Source organism: Procambarus clarkii, chromosome 17 (assembly GCF_040958095.1).
Source record: "Procambarus clarkii isolate CNS0578487 chromosome 17, FALCON_Pclarkii_2.0, whole genome shotgun sequence".
Lineage (NCBI taxonomy): Eukaryota > Metazoa > Arthropoda > Malacostraca > Decapoda > Cambaridae > Procambarus > Procambarus clarkii.
The window spans coordinates 40,105,287-40,125,752 of record NC_091166.1 but is presented as its reverse complement, the minus strand read 5'-3'; the positions used below and the strand labels follow the sequence as shown (position 1 = coordinate 40,125,752).

Below are 20,466 nucleotides of genomic sequence, written 5' to 3'. Positions count from 1 at the left end.
TACATATTATAAATATATGAATATAGTGTCATTGATTGTCAGCAAAAATGATAGCTGTTGACAGATGAATCCTCTCTTTACTACAATAGTTTACTCTACTGAAAACAGTTGGAAAAAAAGGTTAATATATGTCTCCATTCTGTGTCAACTGTTTTAACCCATGATTTAAGCCATTATTCTACAGTGCATCCTGTTAAAGGTTAGCGCTTAAGCGAAATCTTGGAAATCTTCTCGGTCAATTATAATAAGCACTCATAAATTATAACATATACTAATGATTCATTTGCCAAACCTTATATACAATATAATCATCACGTTAATTTTTGTGATTTAGACACATTATATTCAATAGTGTATGCTATGAAAAACGAAGAGGATGGATTGTTGGAACGTCAATAGATAACAATGTGACGCTGAATGTCTATGGGGTACATTACTGCAACTAAGGCGCCTGACAGCTGAGTGGATAGCGCTTCGGATTCGTAATCTTGAGTTTCCGGGTTCAGTCCCCGGTGAAGGCGGAAACAAATGGCCAAAATGTTTCTTTCACCCTGTTGCCCCTATTACCTAGTAGTAAATAGGTACCTGGGAGTTAGACAGCTGCTACGGGCTGCTTCCAGGGGGTGTGTAACAAAAAGGAGGCCTGGTCGAGGATCAGGCCACAGGGACACTAAGCCCCAAAATCATCTCAAGATAACCAGGATGGATAATAAGATTCACAAGTCACAATGTTTATAGGGTCTATTACCACAACAAAAAGGATAGGTATGGGGTCCACTGCCACCTGTTGGATGGGTATGGGGCTCATTACCACCCACTGGATAGGTATGGGATCCCCTACCACCTACAGGATGGGTAAGAGATTCAAAACCATCTGTTGGATGGGTATGGGGCCTACAACCACCCATAGGATGAGTATGGGGTCCATAACCATCCAAAGTATTGGTATGGGGTCCACTACTGCACACTGCACACAGGCAGTGGACCCCCCATACCCATCCTATGGGTGGTAATGGCCCCCATACACATCCTGTAGGCCCCATACTCATCCAACAGTTGTTAGTGGACCCCATTAACATCCTACAGTTGGTAGTGGATCCTATACCCATCCTACGGGTGGTAGTGGACCCCATACACATCCAGTGACTATATTTGTGAACCCTATAACCATCCCTAGGATTCACTGGCAGTATTGAAGGTAGCAATGTTCAGTGTACAGGTTCCCAAGTAGGAAGACTTGAGAGGCATCAACATCAGAGGCTGGACAGTGTACAGTTACAAACCCATTAAGATTTCAACTTAGATTCAACAGAGCAGAAGAAGTTGTTAAACACAGGGCAAAATCTTACTAAAGCGACCATACGAGTCATAAATACTCATACTCCGCCCAAGTAAAACAGAAACAAGCAACACTTAGTGGGCCAGGAATATCCCTGCACAAAATCAGAGGCTGGTGTCACGTGACAGATAATATAACATATTATGTTATCTCGTCGTTGTAGATGCTCTTTAGTACCCCGAGACTGTCTTTGTTGCCTTCCATACTGTCTGGCTTTTGTCGTCTGAGGTGGAGGTTACGATAAGACAAGTTATAAGCTTATAAATCTCGAGGTAAACATACAGCTCTAACAGGCAGAAATGAACAGGTTGGAGCTGGGAACCGCCTGACATCCTATAAGACTCGTCTTGAGACTTATACTCCAGGCGCTCGAGGAATACCTAGGGAAGACGGAGACAAGAAGACCAAGGAAGGTCACGGGAAGTCTTGTTTAGAAGACGAGAGGAGCGCCGTGGACCCATCCGGCGTCAAGAAGTGATCGTCGAGGAAGCCTCTTGTGCAGAATAATATTCTGAACAATGTCATCCTTGACGTTAATAGTTATTATAAAGCCTAAATGTCCACACCTCAATAAGTTAAAATCACTCAATTTGTCATTAACGAGCAATATCTTAAGTCAATTGAAAGCAAATATTTAACATCATCCAGTGCTGTGTCAGACACTATGGTTGTTGGGTTTGTTAGTCTGTTATTGCAGATACTGTATATCGTAGTTGTCGAGCAGCCATTAACAGTTCTTAACTGACGGACGATTTCTATTGCAAATGTTGCTCTGTTGTGCCTGTTGTTGTGTTGCAACGTTTACAATAGATTGTTGTATTTGATGTGTGTATTAGATTTAAAATTAACAACTTCAAACATTGAAGCTTGGGATCATTGCTGGTTCGTTAAAGACTCGTTCGTATTTGGGGAAGTGAAGGAGTGGCTGTTAGCCATTGATAATTGACACTTCAGACTCGCAAAAAGTTAACCAATGGAGTGAGTTCTAGGGTGAATGTCAACCAGTCAGCGCCCGGATTTGGTTGGCTGCTGGATATAAAAGGAAGGCTGAGAGAAAACGCACTTCTTACAGGCTATTCAAGCCCGTGCCACCTCTTGGGTGGCTTAATCTTTATCATCATCATCAAAACACACTTCAGTGTATTTTACCTCACTTTCGGTATACAGTTCCAGCTTCGTCTTTTAAAGGTTAGCTGTATGTGGTAGAAACCCCCCCCCCCTCCCCCGTTATGTAACTTCCTGTCGTAGATATTAATCGTAAAATTGCCTTAAAGTACCAGTTAGTAGCAAAAACCCCCTCCCCGCCTCCGCACGCTGACCACAGAACTTCTAAGGTTACCTGCCCCTCGCTTACTTACCCGAGCGTGAGATACCCTAGGTATGTGTGTGTATACGTATCAGAATCTTAACGTACAATATTTAAAATTTATAAATGTTACTACTTGACTCTCAATTTCACAATTTTATAAACATGGCACTTAAAATGTCAGTTTCATAAATTGAAAACTTTGTTAAATACCAATCATTAATTTACTCTTTAATTGTTTGCACAATAATATTACTTCTTTTTTTTTTAAATGGCAGCATTAAGCGAATCTGAAGCTTTAGGTACCACTGCGTCTCCAGTCCATATTTGTCTTAATTTATTTCGGTAATGGACTCCCACCCATAGTTTAACTAGTTGTGCACCACATTTCCTTTTGTGGGCGGTAGAGAAGGTTGCTATTGTTTGACTTAATGAACACAATTTGCGTAACACAAATTGTGCAGTACTAGTTATTTTAAACGTGACATCCTAATGTCAACTTGGTCTCGTCCCCAGGTCCGGCCAACTACAACCAGACTGGAGAAGGCAACAGTGTTTTGTATTGAACATTTACGACGGGAAGAAAAGTTGCACAGCCCATCACAAGGCAACTGACGATAAAACAAAAAAATTAGTAAATTTGTACGCTGGTACAATGCTTGCAGCTGGCAATTCCAATTATAGACGAAGAGGAGGCCGCCGGAGAGAATCGGTAATAGCAAGAATCCGTCTTTGATAAAAATATACATGGAGATGCGGATTGGAAATAGTTGAGCGGAAGAGTTGCAGAATCTCCCGTGAAAGTGATGGACGCAGCCTTGACCACCAGTCACTAAAAATGTGTAAAATAATTAACCCCACATAGTTAGAAAAACCATATTTGTCAAATATACATTCTGGTAAGACAATACCCCATTTTCCACCCGCTATTTAACATAAGATTATTAAAGTTGACAATGTTAATATTATTGTTTGAGACCTTCCCGGCCTGGTGGCTTCTTTTTATCATTAATTCTTGAGACGCTGTTAACTTGTACATAGTATAGCTAAGTACATATGCTTAACTGACATGTATGTTTAGTACCCAGCTGTGGGTAATAAAAAAAGATTAAGAACCCAACGATTTTTCTAGTGTTTTGTACATGCTGCTATGACGTTATGTCCACCGTGGGGTTCTACTCGCAGGATTGAGTGTCCCTGCCCAATACTCTCCCCTGGGGCAAAAGTAAACAAATTGCCCGTCACTTATGAATTGAGGAATAGGGGGTTAGAAATAGCCTATGCTACTCTATCCCTTTTGAGATGTATTTCTTGTCTCGATAAACGTACTTTAACTTGATCTGAAGACTTTCTGATGCCCCGCGCCGATTCTTGATTTCAAACTTTGAGGTTGCAGTTTATCTAAATTCAAACGCTATTTTATCTTGATTAAACGTGATTTGTACTGCTGGCAGCTGGGCACAATGTTCTCGCGGCTGTTTCTAATTAGGCTGTTAGATGATGCTTTCCTGAACCCACAACCCGGATGATCAGGTCTAGTTTGGAGGTGTTCATAGACCCCAGAATATAATTCCAAACTAGACTGACTTGCCCCCTCCCCATACAACATCTTCCTTTTTATCTTGCATTTAGTAATACCACTGAAGGTTGACATTATGGGTGGTAAGCACTCAAATAACTCTTGGCACTACTTGACGGTACAAAGTCTACTCCCTCGGTACGACAGCCCTACTAGTGTTAACCTAGTCTTTTAAACTTTCAAAAAAGGGACTATAAACCCACCCATTAGCTTTACAAGTAGGCAAACTAAGCTTCACAGATCTGTGGAGAAATTGGAGGCTGACCTGCAGAGGCTTAGTTTAGTTATAGCATAATTACAGTGAACTGGCCTGGTGAACTGACCTGCTTGTGGTTCTGAAGACAGGAAGGCGCGCCATAGGACCTATTCTGGGGTAATCAGATCATCCTCAAGATTGTGTATTCGCCTAGTTGGGCTTGCGGAGGTTAAACTTCAGGCGATTGTTATTAGAGACCAAAGAGCCGATGTAGACTATAGAGCCTATTGGGCTATATCATGTCAAACTGTAGTGCCCGCTTCTTTCACATCACTGCCATAGTGATGTTAACATTCCATGTGTTAACACTGCATTTTTTTATATTGTGGCTCGTACAACTTCTTGGGCTGAACGGTAGAGCGGTCTCTAGACAGACACAACACACACACACACAGGTGGTAGAGGCCAAAACCGTCAGTAATTTCAAAGGTTATATGACAGTGCTAGGGAGACGGGACACCACGAGCGCAGCTCATCCTGTAACTACACTTAGGTAATCACTTGGGTAATTACACGCGCACGCACACACACGGACGGGTAGGCCACCAGGTTTGCAGCCTACCTGCAGGGCAACGCTTGACTAGTGTACACAACATTTGAGGTAGTTTGGTTCCTTTAGGGGTCGTCGTTTTCTATGAGATCGAAACGGACAACCCTAATTTGTGTGTGTTGTGAAAAAGTCTGGGCCACGATGCTGCTGCTTCAGTATGGTGAGCTCAGTGTAGTAAATATACACACTAGTAAAATAAAGTTGTTTACTTGTTAATTAAAGTCTACACTGGCCATTGTGAAAATATCCCACAAATCCGTCTATGGCAACACTCCTGAAATTATCGTTTCTGGCAACTCTTCACTGTCGCCAGGAAAATTTGTTTGACTTCATACCTAATGGTATGAGGTACTTCTAGGTGGGAAGGCCATCAACGCATTTTAAGGTGGTTATTAAAATAAGATAGGGAAGGGAAAAGTTTGGTAGACTATTTTTCTAGACTTTCATAAGGGGTCTGTCCTGGGACCGCTGCTGTTCCTAATTTACGTGAATGGCCTTCCCAAGGGAGAGAGCTCACACATCAATGGTAGATGCCTGGGCACTACAGGGATCTGGGAGTAGATATAATTCACGCTAACTGGAGGCAAACAGGATAACACCGGCAGCATATGGGACGCTGGCAAATAAAAAAATCTTGGGAACGTTTGTGCGAAGAATCCGCACCTTGTGAAACGAGCCAAAATTTAACAAGTACTGAGGTTTGCAACAAGATTGGTGCCAGAGCTAAGAGGGCTAGGCTACAAGCATGTTTGGCTCTCAATCCTAGAGCATAGAAAGAACAAACTGGTATGATTACAAGGTATGATTACAATAGAGGGATATAGATAAGGTGGACAAGGATAGCCCCTTCAGACCAAGACAGCTGGACGCAAAGTACACAGGTGGAAGCTGGACGGACAAACTACTCTTACCCTGTACGGGTAAGTAATTATCAAATTACTTACTGGTAGGTAAAATGTAGAATGATCTAAAAATAGGAAGTTGTGAAAGCCACCTCTTTCTACAACTTTAATAGTCAAATCAGGCCATTAAAGTCTATAGTAGTTAGGTTGTAATGCAACAGGTATGTAACTATTATGCAATTAATAGTTTATCAAATATGTCTGAATATAACTCAACAGGCCAAGACTATAGCACCATGTGAGGAAAGACATTCAAGAGACCTCTTTGATATCGCTCACTATGCTAATGAGACCAAAAAATTGTATGACGAGGGATAAATGACTAAAAGATATAGGAAAATTGGGAAAGCTCGATCCTGAAAAATTTGGGACATTCTATAAGGTGCAGCAATCAGACATGAATATTTTGTTTTTCCAAAGCACTATTAGCAACTGAATATTTGAATTTTGGGCAAACATTGTCATTAGCAAATTATTAAATTTTGATAGAAAAACTAGCAGGTACTCCTTTACAAACCTTTAATAAACAAAAATGAAGTGTTCCCAAGGAAACATTACAGACAAATAAATTTCAGTACAAATTTCTTCAAAATTGACAGTTCCAAAATGTATTCACCTTAATATATAAATCTACTTTAACTTATTATTATAATTTTAGGTCAATGCAGACTAATACTTGCTCCCCTTTCTAACAGTTAGGCCTGAAACTAATTTGTCTAGAGGAAGCATATTCTTGACCCCCATTTGTATACAAACAGTAAAGCTGAACACCACCTTTAGAGCACAAGTGTTATAACCCAAGTACTTCCAGCAGCATGAAGGAAATCTACATATATAAAGATGCTTATTAGTAAACAGTAAAGGGGCAATAACAAAATTGATACAAAATACATCCACTTCCATCCTACAATATCACCAGATACCAAAAATTATTAACAAAGAAAATAACTAAATCTTAAATGTGACCTTAAGTGTTGATCTACTAGAACATCTGGTATTCAAACAAATGGCACTTTACAGTTATACTCCTTTACACACTACTCTTCCATTTACCACTTAAAATGTACATTACATTAAAAATTTTGGTTTTACTTGGTCTTTTGGACTCCCTCACCACGAACATATTTATACTGTACTTATATTTAACAGGCCTGCTGTTATCATTAAGACTAGTTACACAGGAACCTTTGTAAGCTTCGGGACATAACCATGACACTCATTCTAGTAACACTAGATGTCGCCCATCACAACAAAAACCACTGACTATACAAAAGGGGGGTGAAATTAAAATCTCTCATTAAGAAGCTAGGTTTTATTAAATTCAATGGAATACAATCCACATTTTTCATTTACTTCTTTATCCACTCTATAATGGGGCAAAAAGATGGCAGTAAAAGATATAAGAATAACCTAACGATCTAACGAATTTCCCACCAAGATCTGAATATCTCCGAACTAAGTTCCTGAAAACTTTTATCAAGTGCCAAAATTTATTCATCACTCTCTCCTTCCTCATCTTCTTCACCCTCATCATCTTCACCTTCCCCAGCACCATCTTCCTCTCCACCTGCCTCTTCACCCTCATCATCACCACCTTCTTCCTCATCCTCCTCCTCATCTTCATCTTCCTCTTCATCTTCCTCCTCCTCCTCATCATCCTCTTCGGGATCATCTTCATCTTCCTCCATTTCTTCATCATCTTCATCCTTATCGGCCTTGGCCTTAGCCGATTTGTCAACCTAGGTGAAAAAAATTGATTGAACCTCCACACAAGTCTTTGAATCTTGTTACAACTAAAAATCTTTAAGCCTACCATGTGCACCATCTGTAACCCTGATAAAGCAGTGACAAAATATGCATGTTCTAGTTCAATTTATGTATGGGTCTCGCTATAGTTTGTCTAGATCAAAGATCAATAACTTAACTGCGTTTCTTATAAGTTGTTCAATGTCAACCAATCTTTTTTGACTAGTTGTATATGAAAAGGGCTGCAATTGTTTTAAGTTTCCGTATTACAGCCTAAATAGAAAGGGAGTTTTTTTTCAACAAATTTTACACATTTTCAAATCTTTATAACAACCACAAGTTTCAATTGAAATCATTTCTTGACACTTTTCTATCACATTAGCATACAATAAAGGATCTGATTCAGAAGATTGTCCAAAATGTTTAGTCTTACTAATATAAAGTCAGTTCCATAAAAAAATTATGCAAATATATCATGGTTTATTACTATTATAAAATCAATAAATGCACTTAGGAAATAAAGCTCAAATCAGATTGTAGAAATCTAAACTCTACTAGCTTCATGTAAATTGAATAAAAAATGAAAGTTATAGGTACGTTTATGTTACTTGAACAAAATAAGTAAAATAAAGTCTAAGGTTCTGCCATCTGTAGCCAAGATTGACATCAACCAATTTCCTCCAAAATGGGCACCCTTACAGATAGGCTTACGTGCAGTCAGGTGTGCAAGTTTCACGCAAATCGTCCGATAAACAAATAAGAAAAACAATGTCTCAAAAAAAAAAAAAAAAAAATTATATAAAACTAATTATTAAATTTTTGTATTATATGTTATTGTGATAGCCGAGTCAAACATGATTTCAGTTAACACTTGTTTGATAATTTTTGACCATTTGGAGATTTTTAAAAAATTTGACAATTCAATATTTTTTCTCTTACTATTTATGCTACAATGCTGAGACTTGGACGAGCTGAAACCCTTTTCATATATGTCAAAAAAGTTTGATTGAAATCAAATTAGTTTTCATTTATTGCATGACCTTAAATAAGTTAAGGGCATCAAACTCATGAGGCGATACATGGGGCAACCAAGACAAACGAGTGTCAAAGAATAACCCCAATAGTAGAATATTTATACGAAAGACGAGTACTATAGTGACAAACGGGATAAAGAATGACCTGCTTCTAAGAAAAGGTCATAGCAAAAGTCTAAATTGTAAAGAACTTTAAAGCCATGATTGTGGCCCAGGCCAAGACTGCATAAATCCCAACTTTATGGAGGTGTTCAAGAACCCGCCATGTGAAATCTAAATAGCATAAAAGACAAATATTCCACTGAATTCCAAACAGCCATGAAAAAATAACCGAATATTCGTAGTCAGAAATTTTTGAAAATTGCCCAAATACAAATAAAAATTATTGTTACAATGTTGAATATTTAGACAAGGTTGGCATTTATACCAAGTAGATTATACCAAGGCAAAAAAATCCATGAAAAAAAAAGCACTCAGCCCCTTTAAAATAATTGTAAATAGTATAAGTAATATACAAGATTATTTTATTCTTAATTGTCCCCAACACCAGCTGTTACACCAATATAGTCACAACAAGAGTAACTGCAGGCCGAGGCAATCATCTCTATCCTAGCCATGATGGCCAGGTGTGATCGGTGAGACTTGCTGGCAGGAGGAGGTACACTTGTCTAGCATGCCAATGACTCATTCACCAACGATGGCCAACCGGTAAAGTTGGTGGACAATTAAGTCCCGTTAGGTGGATCTAAGGAGCATGCTGTTTTATCTCATAAAACAGAAGTACAGTATAGAAGCTTTATAATTCAGGGTATTTGGAAATGCACCAAACAACAATTCTAGTGTCTTTATAGTAATTATCAAACAGACAGACTAGGAAGACTATGTAACACTGCTGTATTTACTAGTACAACACACGACAAGGCAGCTAGCTAGCTTACACATGGGAACACCTCAACCTAAACTTTAGACATGGGAACAAAACCTAATTGCATAATAAAATGACTTAAAAATAAGTTCATCACTGAATCGCATAACACGTTTTTATATGCCTATATTATACTAACTTCATAATAAACATGACTTTAGCTTACCTTAATTTTCTTAGCTGGACAGGCTGCAGCATCATCTGAACTTCTCTTTTCAGCTTCTTTCCTGAAAGATAGACTAATTAGGAAGAATACATGTTGGGTTAAGAGGGACATTCGTAAGTTATGAACCAAAGTGCTAACCCAAACCAGAAATGCTTCAGCGATGAATAAATGACCACATCTGGCAGGGCAGTAGTTACCGTATTTGCTAGTGTACGAGACACTTTTGATTTATAAACGAATAAAGAAAATGCCCTGCACCTAATGTGGCCATATTACGAATGAGAGACCAAGGGCTCCAATCGGGCATGTCGATGACCAGGCCGCAGGGACGCTAAGTCCCGGAAACACCTCAAGGTAACCATAATCTAGGGAGCTAGATGAGCATACTGGGCAAGTTCGCAGGGCACAAAATTCTTTGCTAGTAAAATATTGAAAATAAGTAGAGTTATCATAAATTTAAGAGAAATTTCTCACAATGTCAGCGGTTATGAAGGAAGCTTACATCTTGCCACCTTACCTAGCATATGTAACCACACCTGATAACAGTCATTAAATAATGTTTTGACACCTTTTAAGACATTTATTTATTCATTACCTAAATGAAAAATGCTCCTAGAAATTTGAAAGGAATGTTAAAAATTTTCATCTGCCTGTCAGCCATTTACAATGAATGAATGACAAAACCATAGTAGTGATGATGTGCAGAGAGCACCACCCTGGTAGCCTGATGCAGCAACACAAAACATCACAGCCAGAAATACAAGTTTCACGAGAAATACTGTGTAGCAAAGGAACAAATCCACAAGGGCCAGGATGAGGGTTTGAACCTACATCCGAGAGGATCCCAGACGTGCCTTAATCGACTGTGCCAAGACAAACAATTGCAACCGGGAGTTCATCTGCCCTCACACGGATCCTGCAGTCTCTCCGAGGCACAAACCAATACAGTAAATGTGATCACAACCTAATCAAAGCTGACAAGCATGGATAATAGGACTGCACAGCCAATCTCAAATACAAGAGAATTTTGTAAATTCAATCTTAATACTGATTAATTTGGAACTAATAAGTCAACCTCACAGTAATGAGCTGGAAACAATAGCTAGATAAACCTAAGTCAGTGCCTCAATCCATTCAAGATTTGAGTGGATTTTGCCGAAAATATTGTGCAGTCCATTTCAACATACTGGAGTGAAATGGTAAGAACTAAAAATAAATCTAATAAAAAGTCAGGTTACCATAGATTAAAGAACATTGTCAGCACCAGGTTAATACATTTCCTGTCAATACATATCAATAGAACACTATAAATACCTTAAAGAGAACCGACCAGCTTCTGACAGTTAGCAGATCTGCCTGACTGACTTCTTTCTACATGGCCCTGTACTGGACTAAAGCATTGCATCATGACAACACAATCACCAAAGAGATTAGCCCTCCTGACCAGGCTGACAATGACTTTCAAATGAACTAAAGAAATTGTTTGCAGGTAAGCAAGTTACATAAATACAAAAAACATTTTAAGTAAATATTTCTAGCTTCCAATATACTTCCAGTATCAATATACTATTAATTAAGAATGAGTTTTAATTCTACAAATAAACTAAAAATATTAGCTTAAAACAATGCAAAGAAATCTAATTAACCTGATATAACAATAAGAAAACCAGGAGTCATGAGGAGGATCTGAACCTGCACACTGGGTACTCCCAGCAAACACCTTATAAATTATGTACTGTCCTGTATACTTCTAACTTCATAAACGTGTTATTAAGTAGACATCTTAAAGCTTGTCCCCAACACCAGCTGTTACACCAATATAGTCACAACAAGAGTAACTGCAGGCCGAGGCAATTATCTCTATCCTAGCCATGATGGCCAAGTGTGATTGGTGAGACTTGCTGGCAGGAGGAGGTACACTTGTCTAGCATGCTAATGACTCATTCACCAACGATGGCCAACCGGTAAAGTTGGTGGACAATTAAGTCCCGTTAGATGGATCTAAGGAGCATGCTAAGCTTTACATTTAATATAACCAATAAGAGATCTTAAAACAACTAGGTATTCATCTAAATATTTGAAAATTAAGACAAGATCAGAGAATGTTTTACTATATATAAATATCAATCAAGAACTTTTTTAATACTGTATACGTACTGGTTGCCATGGGCTTTGTATGCATTATCTACATATGGCTTCAAACCACCGAATTCCATATTTTGGGCCTTCGTTAGCAGCTCTGTGGCTTCCTCAGGTGTTGCAAATGTAAGGAAACAATTTCTGGTGGAAAAATACACAAGTCATTAAACATACTATAAATAAAATCCATAAAAGCCATTAAATGCATATTTAATTTAAATAACAAAACATAGCCAACTACATTGATATACCACAGACATTTAAAATGTCAAGATTATGGATGAAATTTTTATCAAAGTCCTACTGGCCTAATAACCTACACCACCTTCCTCGTGTATTCTATACATGACATTGACGCCTGTCAAATGTTGCTATACTTAATGCAGCTTACTTTACATATAAAAAATCATTACCCCATTATTTGGATGATGCTTTACTCACTTTCTTACAGTTAAATTCACATTTATACACATTTTCCACAAGCAGGCCATTATTCACTCATTCAACATTTCCAAACCAACTCAGTTTATCAATCTTGCATTTTATAATATTTTACATATGCATACATACGACACATTCTCATTGAATCTTGTAAATGTACATATGTAACAGATCATAAAATGCTACTCCAAAGTAAATATTTACATTCATGCTACTTTAATGACATGCACCCATATAAAAGGGTTGGCATTGTCACTGTGCACCCTTTTATTTACATACATTACACCCTTACTTATTTACATTCAACAATATTTTTTAAATCTCTTGTACAAAGATTACCTTTAAGATTTTCACCACCAGTTCGTTGTGTCTAACCCAATTCACATCTTTGCTTGCAATAATCCCTCTATTAATAACATCAAATATTTAAAATTATTCAATATCAGCACTTCACTATTGAGATTTGTCTTGTCCTCTTAATCACCATAACTGTCAACACCCCTGTTCAAAAATCAAAGAGAATATATTAAAACAAAATTGCACCAATTCGCGCCCTGGTTTGTGAACCTATGCAACTTAACACTATCGGTCTCTTTGGACCGGACTCACGTCCATTATTTTTCTCTTGAATCCTAGCTTTGGACCGGACTTGCGTCCACTACAAAAATTTGTATAAAATTAATTTTTTATCCAATCGACCACGGGATAGTATCAAACTAAGCGCCTTCAGAATGCGCACAATTTGATATCAAAATGAAAGATGTAACCTGAAACTTGATGTCTGAACACTTATATGATTATAAATAGGTTTTTGGTCAAAATTTTAAAATATTTGTTAAAATTCTATTTATTGTGCTATTATGTTGGGACTAGTTTTAAAATGCACGCCTTTATGTCACCAACAATTTGATACCATAATGAAAGACGTAACGAAAATTGATGTTATCAAACTGAACGAGTATACACATTAGGTTGCAGTGTACAAATTGGTGCTCATTTACGGGTAACTTTAGGCTTTCCTGCGGGGAGGCACGCCAGGCTTTATACATTATATTCATATACACCTGTAGGGAATTCATTTGCGAACACAATGATACCAAAACGAGCGACGTAGCACGAGAATTAAGGTGAGAAAACTGAAACGAGTACTGTATAAACATTTTACTGATTTTGTGCGTTCACAGGTAACTTTTCCGATTTAATGGCTTTGCTGTGGGGAGTCTTGCCAGGCTATTGGACATTATATGCATATACATCTGCAGGGAATTTAATTGTGAACACAATGATACCAAAACGAACGACGTAGCACAAGAATTAAGGTGAGAAAACTGAAACGAGTATACACATTTAGGTGTCTCCGCACGCTCGCCCGCACCATTGGCCCCATGACATCAAAGTTTGCTGAGCGTGCATGGCGCTGGCAATAGTGTTAACCTCATGTTCCTTTAGAAAATTATCTTTTGGAAAATAATTCACATTCATGATTTATGTGAATGTGAACATGGCTTCATGTTGTATCTTCTCCAACTTATTTAGTCTGCCTTTACCAACACAAGAAGGGGGGGGGGGGGTAGAAATAGCCTAAGCTACTCTATCCCTTTGAGATAGAGTAGCTAGATGTATTCTTTCTTGTCTCAATAAAAACATACTTGAACTTGAACCAACACAAGACATGACAGGGGCAACATAGTCAATAAGAGATCTCACAGTATGCCATGTGATTACCATTGGAATGTGAAACATAGAATATAATTAATACTTGTGTACTGTATGGGTTTTTGAGCCCAGTGAGTATAGAGGAGCCACCTTATATAGAGGGTAGAAACAGCCTAAGCTACTCTATCCTTTTGAGATGTACTTCCTTTTCCTGATAAACTTACTTGAACTTGAATACAGTAGTCTTTAATAACTCAATTTTAATTACCTTCCAAGCTTCATATGTAAAGCAGATTTTGCAAGATCCAATAACTCTGATGCAGCTGTTGCCGAAATAGGGTTTGCAAAACTCAGGAACACAGTACAAGGATCCTTTTCAGATGCCTGTGAAAATATAACAATTATAAATAAAATCAGAGAACAAAATATGAACAAGTCAAAGTCAAGCCAAGATAAGAGGAAAATAGATTTTACTATACAAATGCTAACTTCCTATAAGCTAAAATCAGTACTACTAACCAGATTAGCAAAATTTAAATTAAGCTAACTGCAAATATGCCTCTCATCCCAAAATTAGATACAATTTACAAAATAGAGGTTGGAGATTTTAAACTTTACAATATATTTTCTTCCTAAACCTTGGCATATGCACTTCCCCCCTCCCCCAAGGCCTGCAGACCCAGACAGAACTACTCCAATTTCACATAGCAGCCAGATGTATTTTCAAATTAATATTACATAATGCACAAAACTGAACTAGTCAAGTGCAAAACATTATATAAACAAATAGAAAACAAGTTCAACAAATATTAATTTCATTAAGACTTACACAAATTTCAAGGAACTTTGAGAAATATGACATACAAAATGAGTATGTGCACAATGACAATTACACTAATATACTTGGCACCCAACAACAAATCTTATAAGACAAAAATTAGTAACCAAGAAAAATGCAACAAGAAAACTGTAGGGAATACAGAAAGGGTTACCACAAAATTCCAACTGTTATAAATATTGCACACAAACCAGATGAAGGTAGGTAGGAAGATAACTAGTCTGAGCTCAGCCAAAGCCAATTAAACCAATTGACAGAATGCTGTTAAACTTAAGTTGAATATAACAGGCAATTTATAAATGTCAAAAGAGAAAACAACCATGTAATAACAACACTTACCGAGCCACCACCGCCGCTACCACCACCTGCAGCACCACCACCACCTCTTCCTCGTCCACCTCTGCCTCCTCTTCCTCCCCTGAAGCCACCTCTGAAACCACTGGCACCCCCACCACCGGCAGCAGCACCACCAGCAGCACCCCCTCTGCCGCCCCTGAAACCACCACCTCTTCCTCTGAAGCCGTTCATTGCACCACGGAAGCCTCCGCCTCTACCACCACGGAAACCTCCTCTTGATCCTCTTCCTCTAGGTGCACCCCCTGAATGTTCAGTAACTACTGTCTGTATTTTCTCAGCAGAAGAACTTTCCTCTGCCTCGGCCTTTGAACCTTCAGCCTGTGCCTTAGCTCCTTTAGCTTTCTTTGCTTGTGGTTCTGTTTGTCCACCCTCTACCTTATCTTCTATCTTAATATCCTCTGTGCCAGATGTCTCTGGCTTCTTTCCTTTCCCTTTTTTCTTCTTTGGGCTCTCCGCATCCAGGGCCTCTGCTGCTGCCTTCTTTAATTCAGGACTGTCTACCAATTTCTTTGTCTTCTTTTGTGTCCCAACGGCTTGTGCTGGGGACTGAAATTTTTTTTTAGGTCAGCAAAATTGAAGTTATATTTCATGACAAGTAATGTATTAAAAAAAATGAATGATTTTTACACAATTTTAATTCAAGGCAAAGTAAAGGTACAGGTAACAACTACAGTCAAGTAATCAATAAAACAGGTGAAGGAATTTTCTCTAATGGTGCTCTTCAGTGAGTTTTGTAGACTGCACCAGCTTACAATCAGGGCCAATATCCTCTTAATATTAGTTTTGAAATATTTGGCACTGACATTGCAATAAGAATATCAAGCCATAGTGGCAGTTAATCTCCAAAGTGGTGCGAGTGTACTGGAAGAGGCCATTTAGCCTTGGACCCCTAAAGTGGTGCATACCCGAGTGCCCCAGCTGTGCCACGTCTAAAAAGACGAAATGAAGCCTAAAAGTACTGTACTATACACTGGTTGAAATTGGTGCTCAAAGTGAGCCATCACCAGGAAAAAGTGTAAATACTACCGTAGTTATAAAGGTATTTTATCCAACCACTAAGTGTGTCTTTCTAAAGACAACCTCCATACAGTACATGTCTTAGATTCAGTGATATCCTGAAATCCCCAACCAAAAATAATTAACGCCAAACTGAAGTTGATTGGCTACCATAATATTCAGCAGTGGTATGACAAAATACAAATCTTAACCTTTAAACTGCACATAACCTGTGTTGTTGCACTGGTCATGCACACTTTTTTTTTTTTTTTTTTTTTTTTTAGATCTAGAGTAAGATTTAAAACTTCCACGGATACAATAGGCTCACATCCTGTTCTTTAGGTCCCTAATAATCAGATGTCTGAAAAAAGCAATCACGTGAACCATCCTGGGTGTGCGAGCCTCAGTACTAATAGACTCCATAGGTCAACCATGCTTAACCTATGTTGCTGCAGCTCACAGCATCGCCACGCATCACTTAATGACTAAAACATCTACAGTTATTTACCGATACTGATGTCGAAAGACCCTTTCTAGTTAAAATGTGTTCCTTAGTTACTGGAAAGAAAATTCATGTTTCCAGTGACAACAGAATGCATTTTAACTATTTGAAAGAATACTACTTTTATTATATTTTTGTGTGCACCACAGGGGTGTCGTATGTAATAGGTGTGCAGTGCAGTGTTTAAGGGATCCAAAGCACCAAAATCTGCAAAATATCACATAAGAAAAGAAGAAACCACCCTCACCCCCTTAAGATGAACAAATCTACACGTGATGAGGGTTCTACGTTAGGGATGATCCCAGACATGCCATCTTGAGGTTATCTCGAGATGATTTCGGGGCTTTTTTAGTGTCCCCGCGGCCCGGTCCTCTACCAGGCCTCCACCCCCAGGAAGCAGCCCGTGACAGCTGACTAACACCCAGGTACCTATTTTACTGCTAGGTAACAGGAGCATAGGGTGAAAGAAACTATGCCCATTGTTTCTCGCCAGCACCTGGGATCGAACCCAGGACCACAGGATCACAAGTCCCGCGTGCTGTTCGCTTGGCCGACCGGCTCCCTCGATTGGCCATAGTCGATTGTGCCAAGACATGGTCAAAACAATTGCAACCGGGAGTGCTACTGCCCTCACACATCCTGCAACCTCTCCGAGGCACAAAACAGGGCTTTACAGAATTCCATGTGAAACCAGGTGTAAAACCCCTGATGCCCCTGTTCACCTATCAGTAAATAGGTACCTGGGAGTTATGACAGCTGCTACGGGCTGCTTCCTGGGAGTGTGTAAGATAGAGGCCTGGTCGAGGACCCTTTTTTTGCAGGGATGCTAAGCCCCGAAATCATCTCAAGATAAGCGTTTGAAAATCTATTGCCAAACAATATACGGTGCACTTTGTCTTAAAATTAATTATCAATACTCACACATTCTTTTAAGCCTATTAATCATAATGTGGAACAGGAAGCTTCTTATGCATATCATTATCTCCCTTGCCAAACACGAGGATGTTGGAGAAAATCTACAGGGGCCATGATGAGGATTTGAATCCATGCCTGCATGGGAACTTTTCACTTGTTACCATTCATCATCCAGTTACTGGCTAAACCAAACAATTTAACCGTTCACCGAGTAACGAGGACAACATCTACCACTGTATTAATATTCTGTTGTGCCTTCATGATAACACTAAATATCAGAAGAAGCACCAAGCCTGTATAAACTAGATAACTACATATAAGACTACAAATTAACTAGAAAACTACAATAACAAAGATGCAAGTTTGGCCACAAAACGTAACCAGTGACTTTAGATAAGCGTGAAAATGGTGTCTCAGCCTCAACAATAGACCTACTGCAATGTTCTTTTGTGTAAACGATCCAAAAATGGCGCTAGAAGATTGTGACGTCACAAACGCCAGGATGCTAATATTACTTAAAAAAAATAAACAAACACCTGTTTAAGCAGAACAAGTTGATCAAACCCTAAGCCTGGCAATACAGACAAATTACAACTCATAATAACAACATAAAACAAGATGTCGGCGGTGACGGCCGCCGCTAGCCGATTCCTCATTACACAAATTTATTATAAAGCATTTTCGATCAATCGACGAACGTACATAGATTACCAACCTGAATTTCAGATTCAACCAAACGAAGAGGTTAAATCTTTGACATCTAGGACCACAAAACATAAATATTCTCGCCAAGATTGCAATTCTAAAAAATCGCGGCTAGCCCCTGACGCCAAGCAGTAATGTCGCCCGGGACGCCGCTTCCTCACTAGCGGGAATGGCCGCTATTTTCCCCTCAAAACACAACTTCTCGGCTATTGTCAGAGTAGCTGACAGCTCCGCACTCCTTGGCAGTCTCGGAAGCTTACCTTCATGTTCGCGTTGATCCGCGATAGCTCAATTTAGAAGTAAAATACAGGAATTGAGTGGAGGGTGCGTCCACACCGCACGTGGAGTCTGCGCGAAGAGTGAGGCGGGAGGTGGCGGCCGTGTTCCCTGGCTTGGGCTGGATATCCGTGACGAGCACCCCTGCTCTGACGTCACTAATACGCCCTGACGTCACTCATACGCTCTGACGTCACTAACGTGCGTTTCATACAGGAGTAATATAACCAATGTGACAGATTAATACAGTGATAAAAACCATTAACTACAAATTCAATTTAGACATTAGACCCTAAACTGTCGGTGTAAATCGATACAGAAAGTGTACTTACAATAAATACACTGAAGCAAATACTCGTGATGTCATGAAGGCGTCTCCATTACTCCAGTTGTTGTTCAGGAAAATCTCACGAGTAGGGACGCTACGGAGAGGTGAAGAACCTAAAATAGTATTTTAGTGCGCCATTTATGTTTTTAAAGCATAGGAGAAATTCTAAGGTCCTTCATTTATTATGAGGATGTTGTTAACGTATGTGCGCATGTTTTAATAACATACATACACAAACATTATCTATATAATTTATTATTAAGTCCGCACCCTCTAAGGCCTGTGCATGCGTTCAAGTATTATTTGATAGACATCAAAACAAAATATAATAAAAACCAAAATTCTTCATTGTACTTAACATGAATAGAAAATATACACCGTGTTTAGTAGATTGAATATGTGTTTCTTTCGCAGGTAATATTTACATGACCAAAATGCTTGTATTAGTAGGCACTGTATTTGTCTTACCTAGGAATCCTTCACTGCTCTTGTATCCTAGTATAAATAATGTTTATTCATAAAATAATAAGGTAATGTTTATTGAGGTTATAGTACATGCATTCAAAATGAGTTACAAACATAATGTATTTATAGATAGAGCTTGTACATACTATGCGTAAAGCCACTAATACGCACAGCTTTTCGCGCAAGGTAGACTAGTTTCCTCTAAATAATATTATTATTATTATTATTAAGTAATGGTGATGTCTTCTTACAGACATAATAACATAGGAAAAAAATCCACACTTATATAATTGCGAATTTCATGCAAAGATTTAAACCAATTCTTTCGCACACTAAAAAAAAAGTATGTTTTTGAGGTTAAGATGAGACTTACATCTCAACGGCTAAATTAGCATTAGCCAGGCTTACTGCTGCTACCCTGGACCCAATCCTCTTGTCCTTCTTGACCTGACCATGTCACCTCAAGTTCAAGTTCGTTTATTAAGACAATAAAATACATCTTGATAGATGTAGCTGGGATAGAGTAGCTGAGGCTATTTCTACCCTCCCTCTACTTCAAGTCCCTCAAGGGGCGCACAAATTCACAAATCACAGTACAAGAATCACATTTAACACTGTCGCTAAATATAATAAACACAGCATATATCAAATCAAATCAAATGTTTATTCAGGTAAAAATACATACATAAAGGATTAGTTATAAACATAATGTTGGATTTAAAGATAGAGCTAGTACATAAAATACCTAAAGCCACTAGTACGCATAGCGTTTTGGGCAAAGCACTTAATATAAGTGTTATAAGTTCGGGCACTTAATATAAGTGTTATAAGTTCGAGCACTTAATATAAGTGTTACACTCTTGGAGCAAAGCGCCTGTAACTCCTAAGTATTCTGTCTATCATACCATTATCACACATCCAAACAATTTGATGTGGTACACTACTTATTTCCTTATTTCTATAGTTATCAATAAGTTGACACTCTAATACATAGTGATCTAAGGTGTGGGTATGCGGCATACTACATAATTTATACGCCTTATAT

At 38.6% G+C, this 20,466-nt stretch overlaps 1 protein-coding gene and 2 non-coding genes across 3 annotated transcripts; all 3 read right to left on the bottom strand.

Moving 5' to 3' along the window:
• Positions 1-7,229: 7,229 nt before the first annotated feature.
• Positions 7,230-18,752, bottom strand: LOC123772419 (uncharacterized). The gene is made up of 6 exons (XM_045765551.2): positions 18,613-18,752; positions 15,217-15,780; positions 14,308-14,423; positions 11,961-12,083; positions 9,804-9,864; positions 7,230-7,671 (listed from the first exon to the last, which is right to left on the bottom strand). Exons 1-6 carry the CDS (start codon positions 18,616-18,618, stop codon positions 7,423-7,425), a joined length of 1,119 nt encoding a protein of 372 aa, XP_045621507.2. The 5' UTR covers positions 18,619-18,752; the 3' UTR covers positions 7,230-7,422.
• Positions 9,246-9,471, bottom strand: LOC123772602 (small nucleolar RNA SNORA53). Its single transcript, XR_006774674.1, has one exon. It is a non-coding gene; the product is annotated as a small nucleolar RNA SNORA53 (small nucleolar RNA).
• On the bottom strand, positions 11,593-11,818 carry LOC123772603 (small nucleolar RNA SNORA53). The gene has a single exon (XR_006774675.2). It is a non-coding gene; the product is annotated as a small nucleolar RNA SNORA53 (small nucleolar RNA).
• Positions 18,753-20,466: the final 1,714 nt, after the last annotated feature.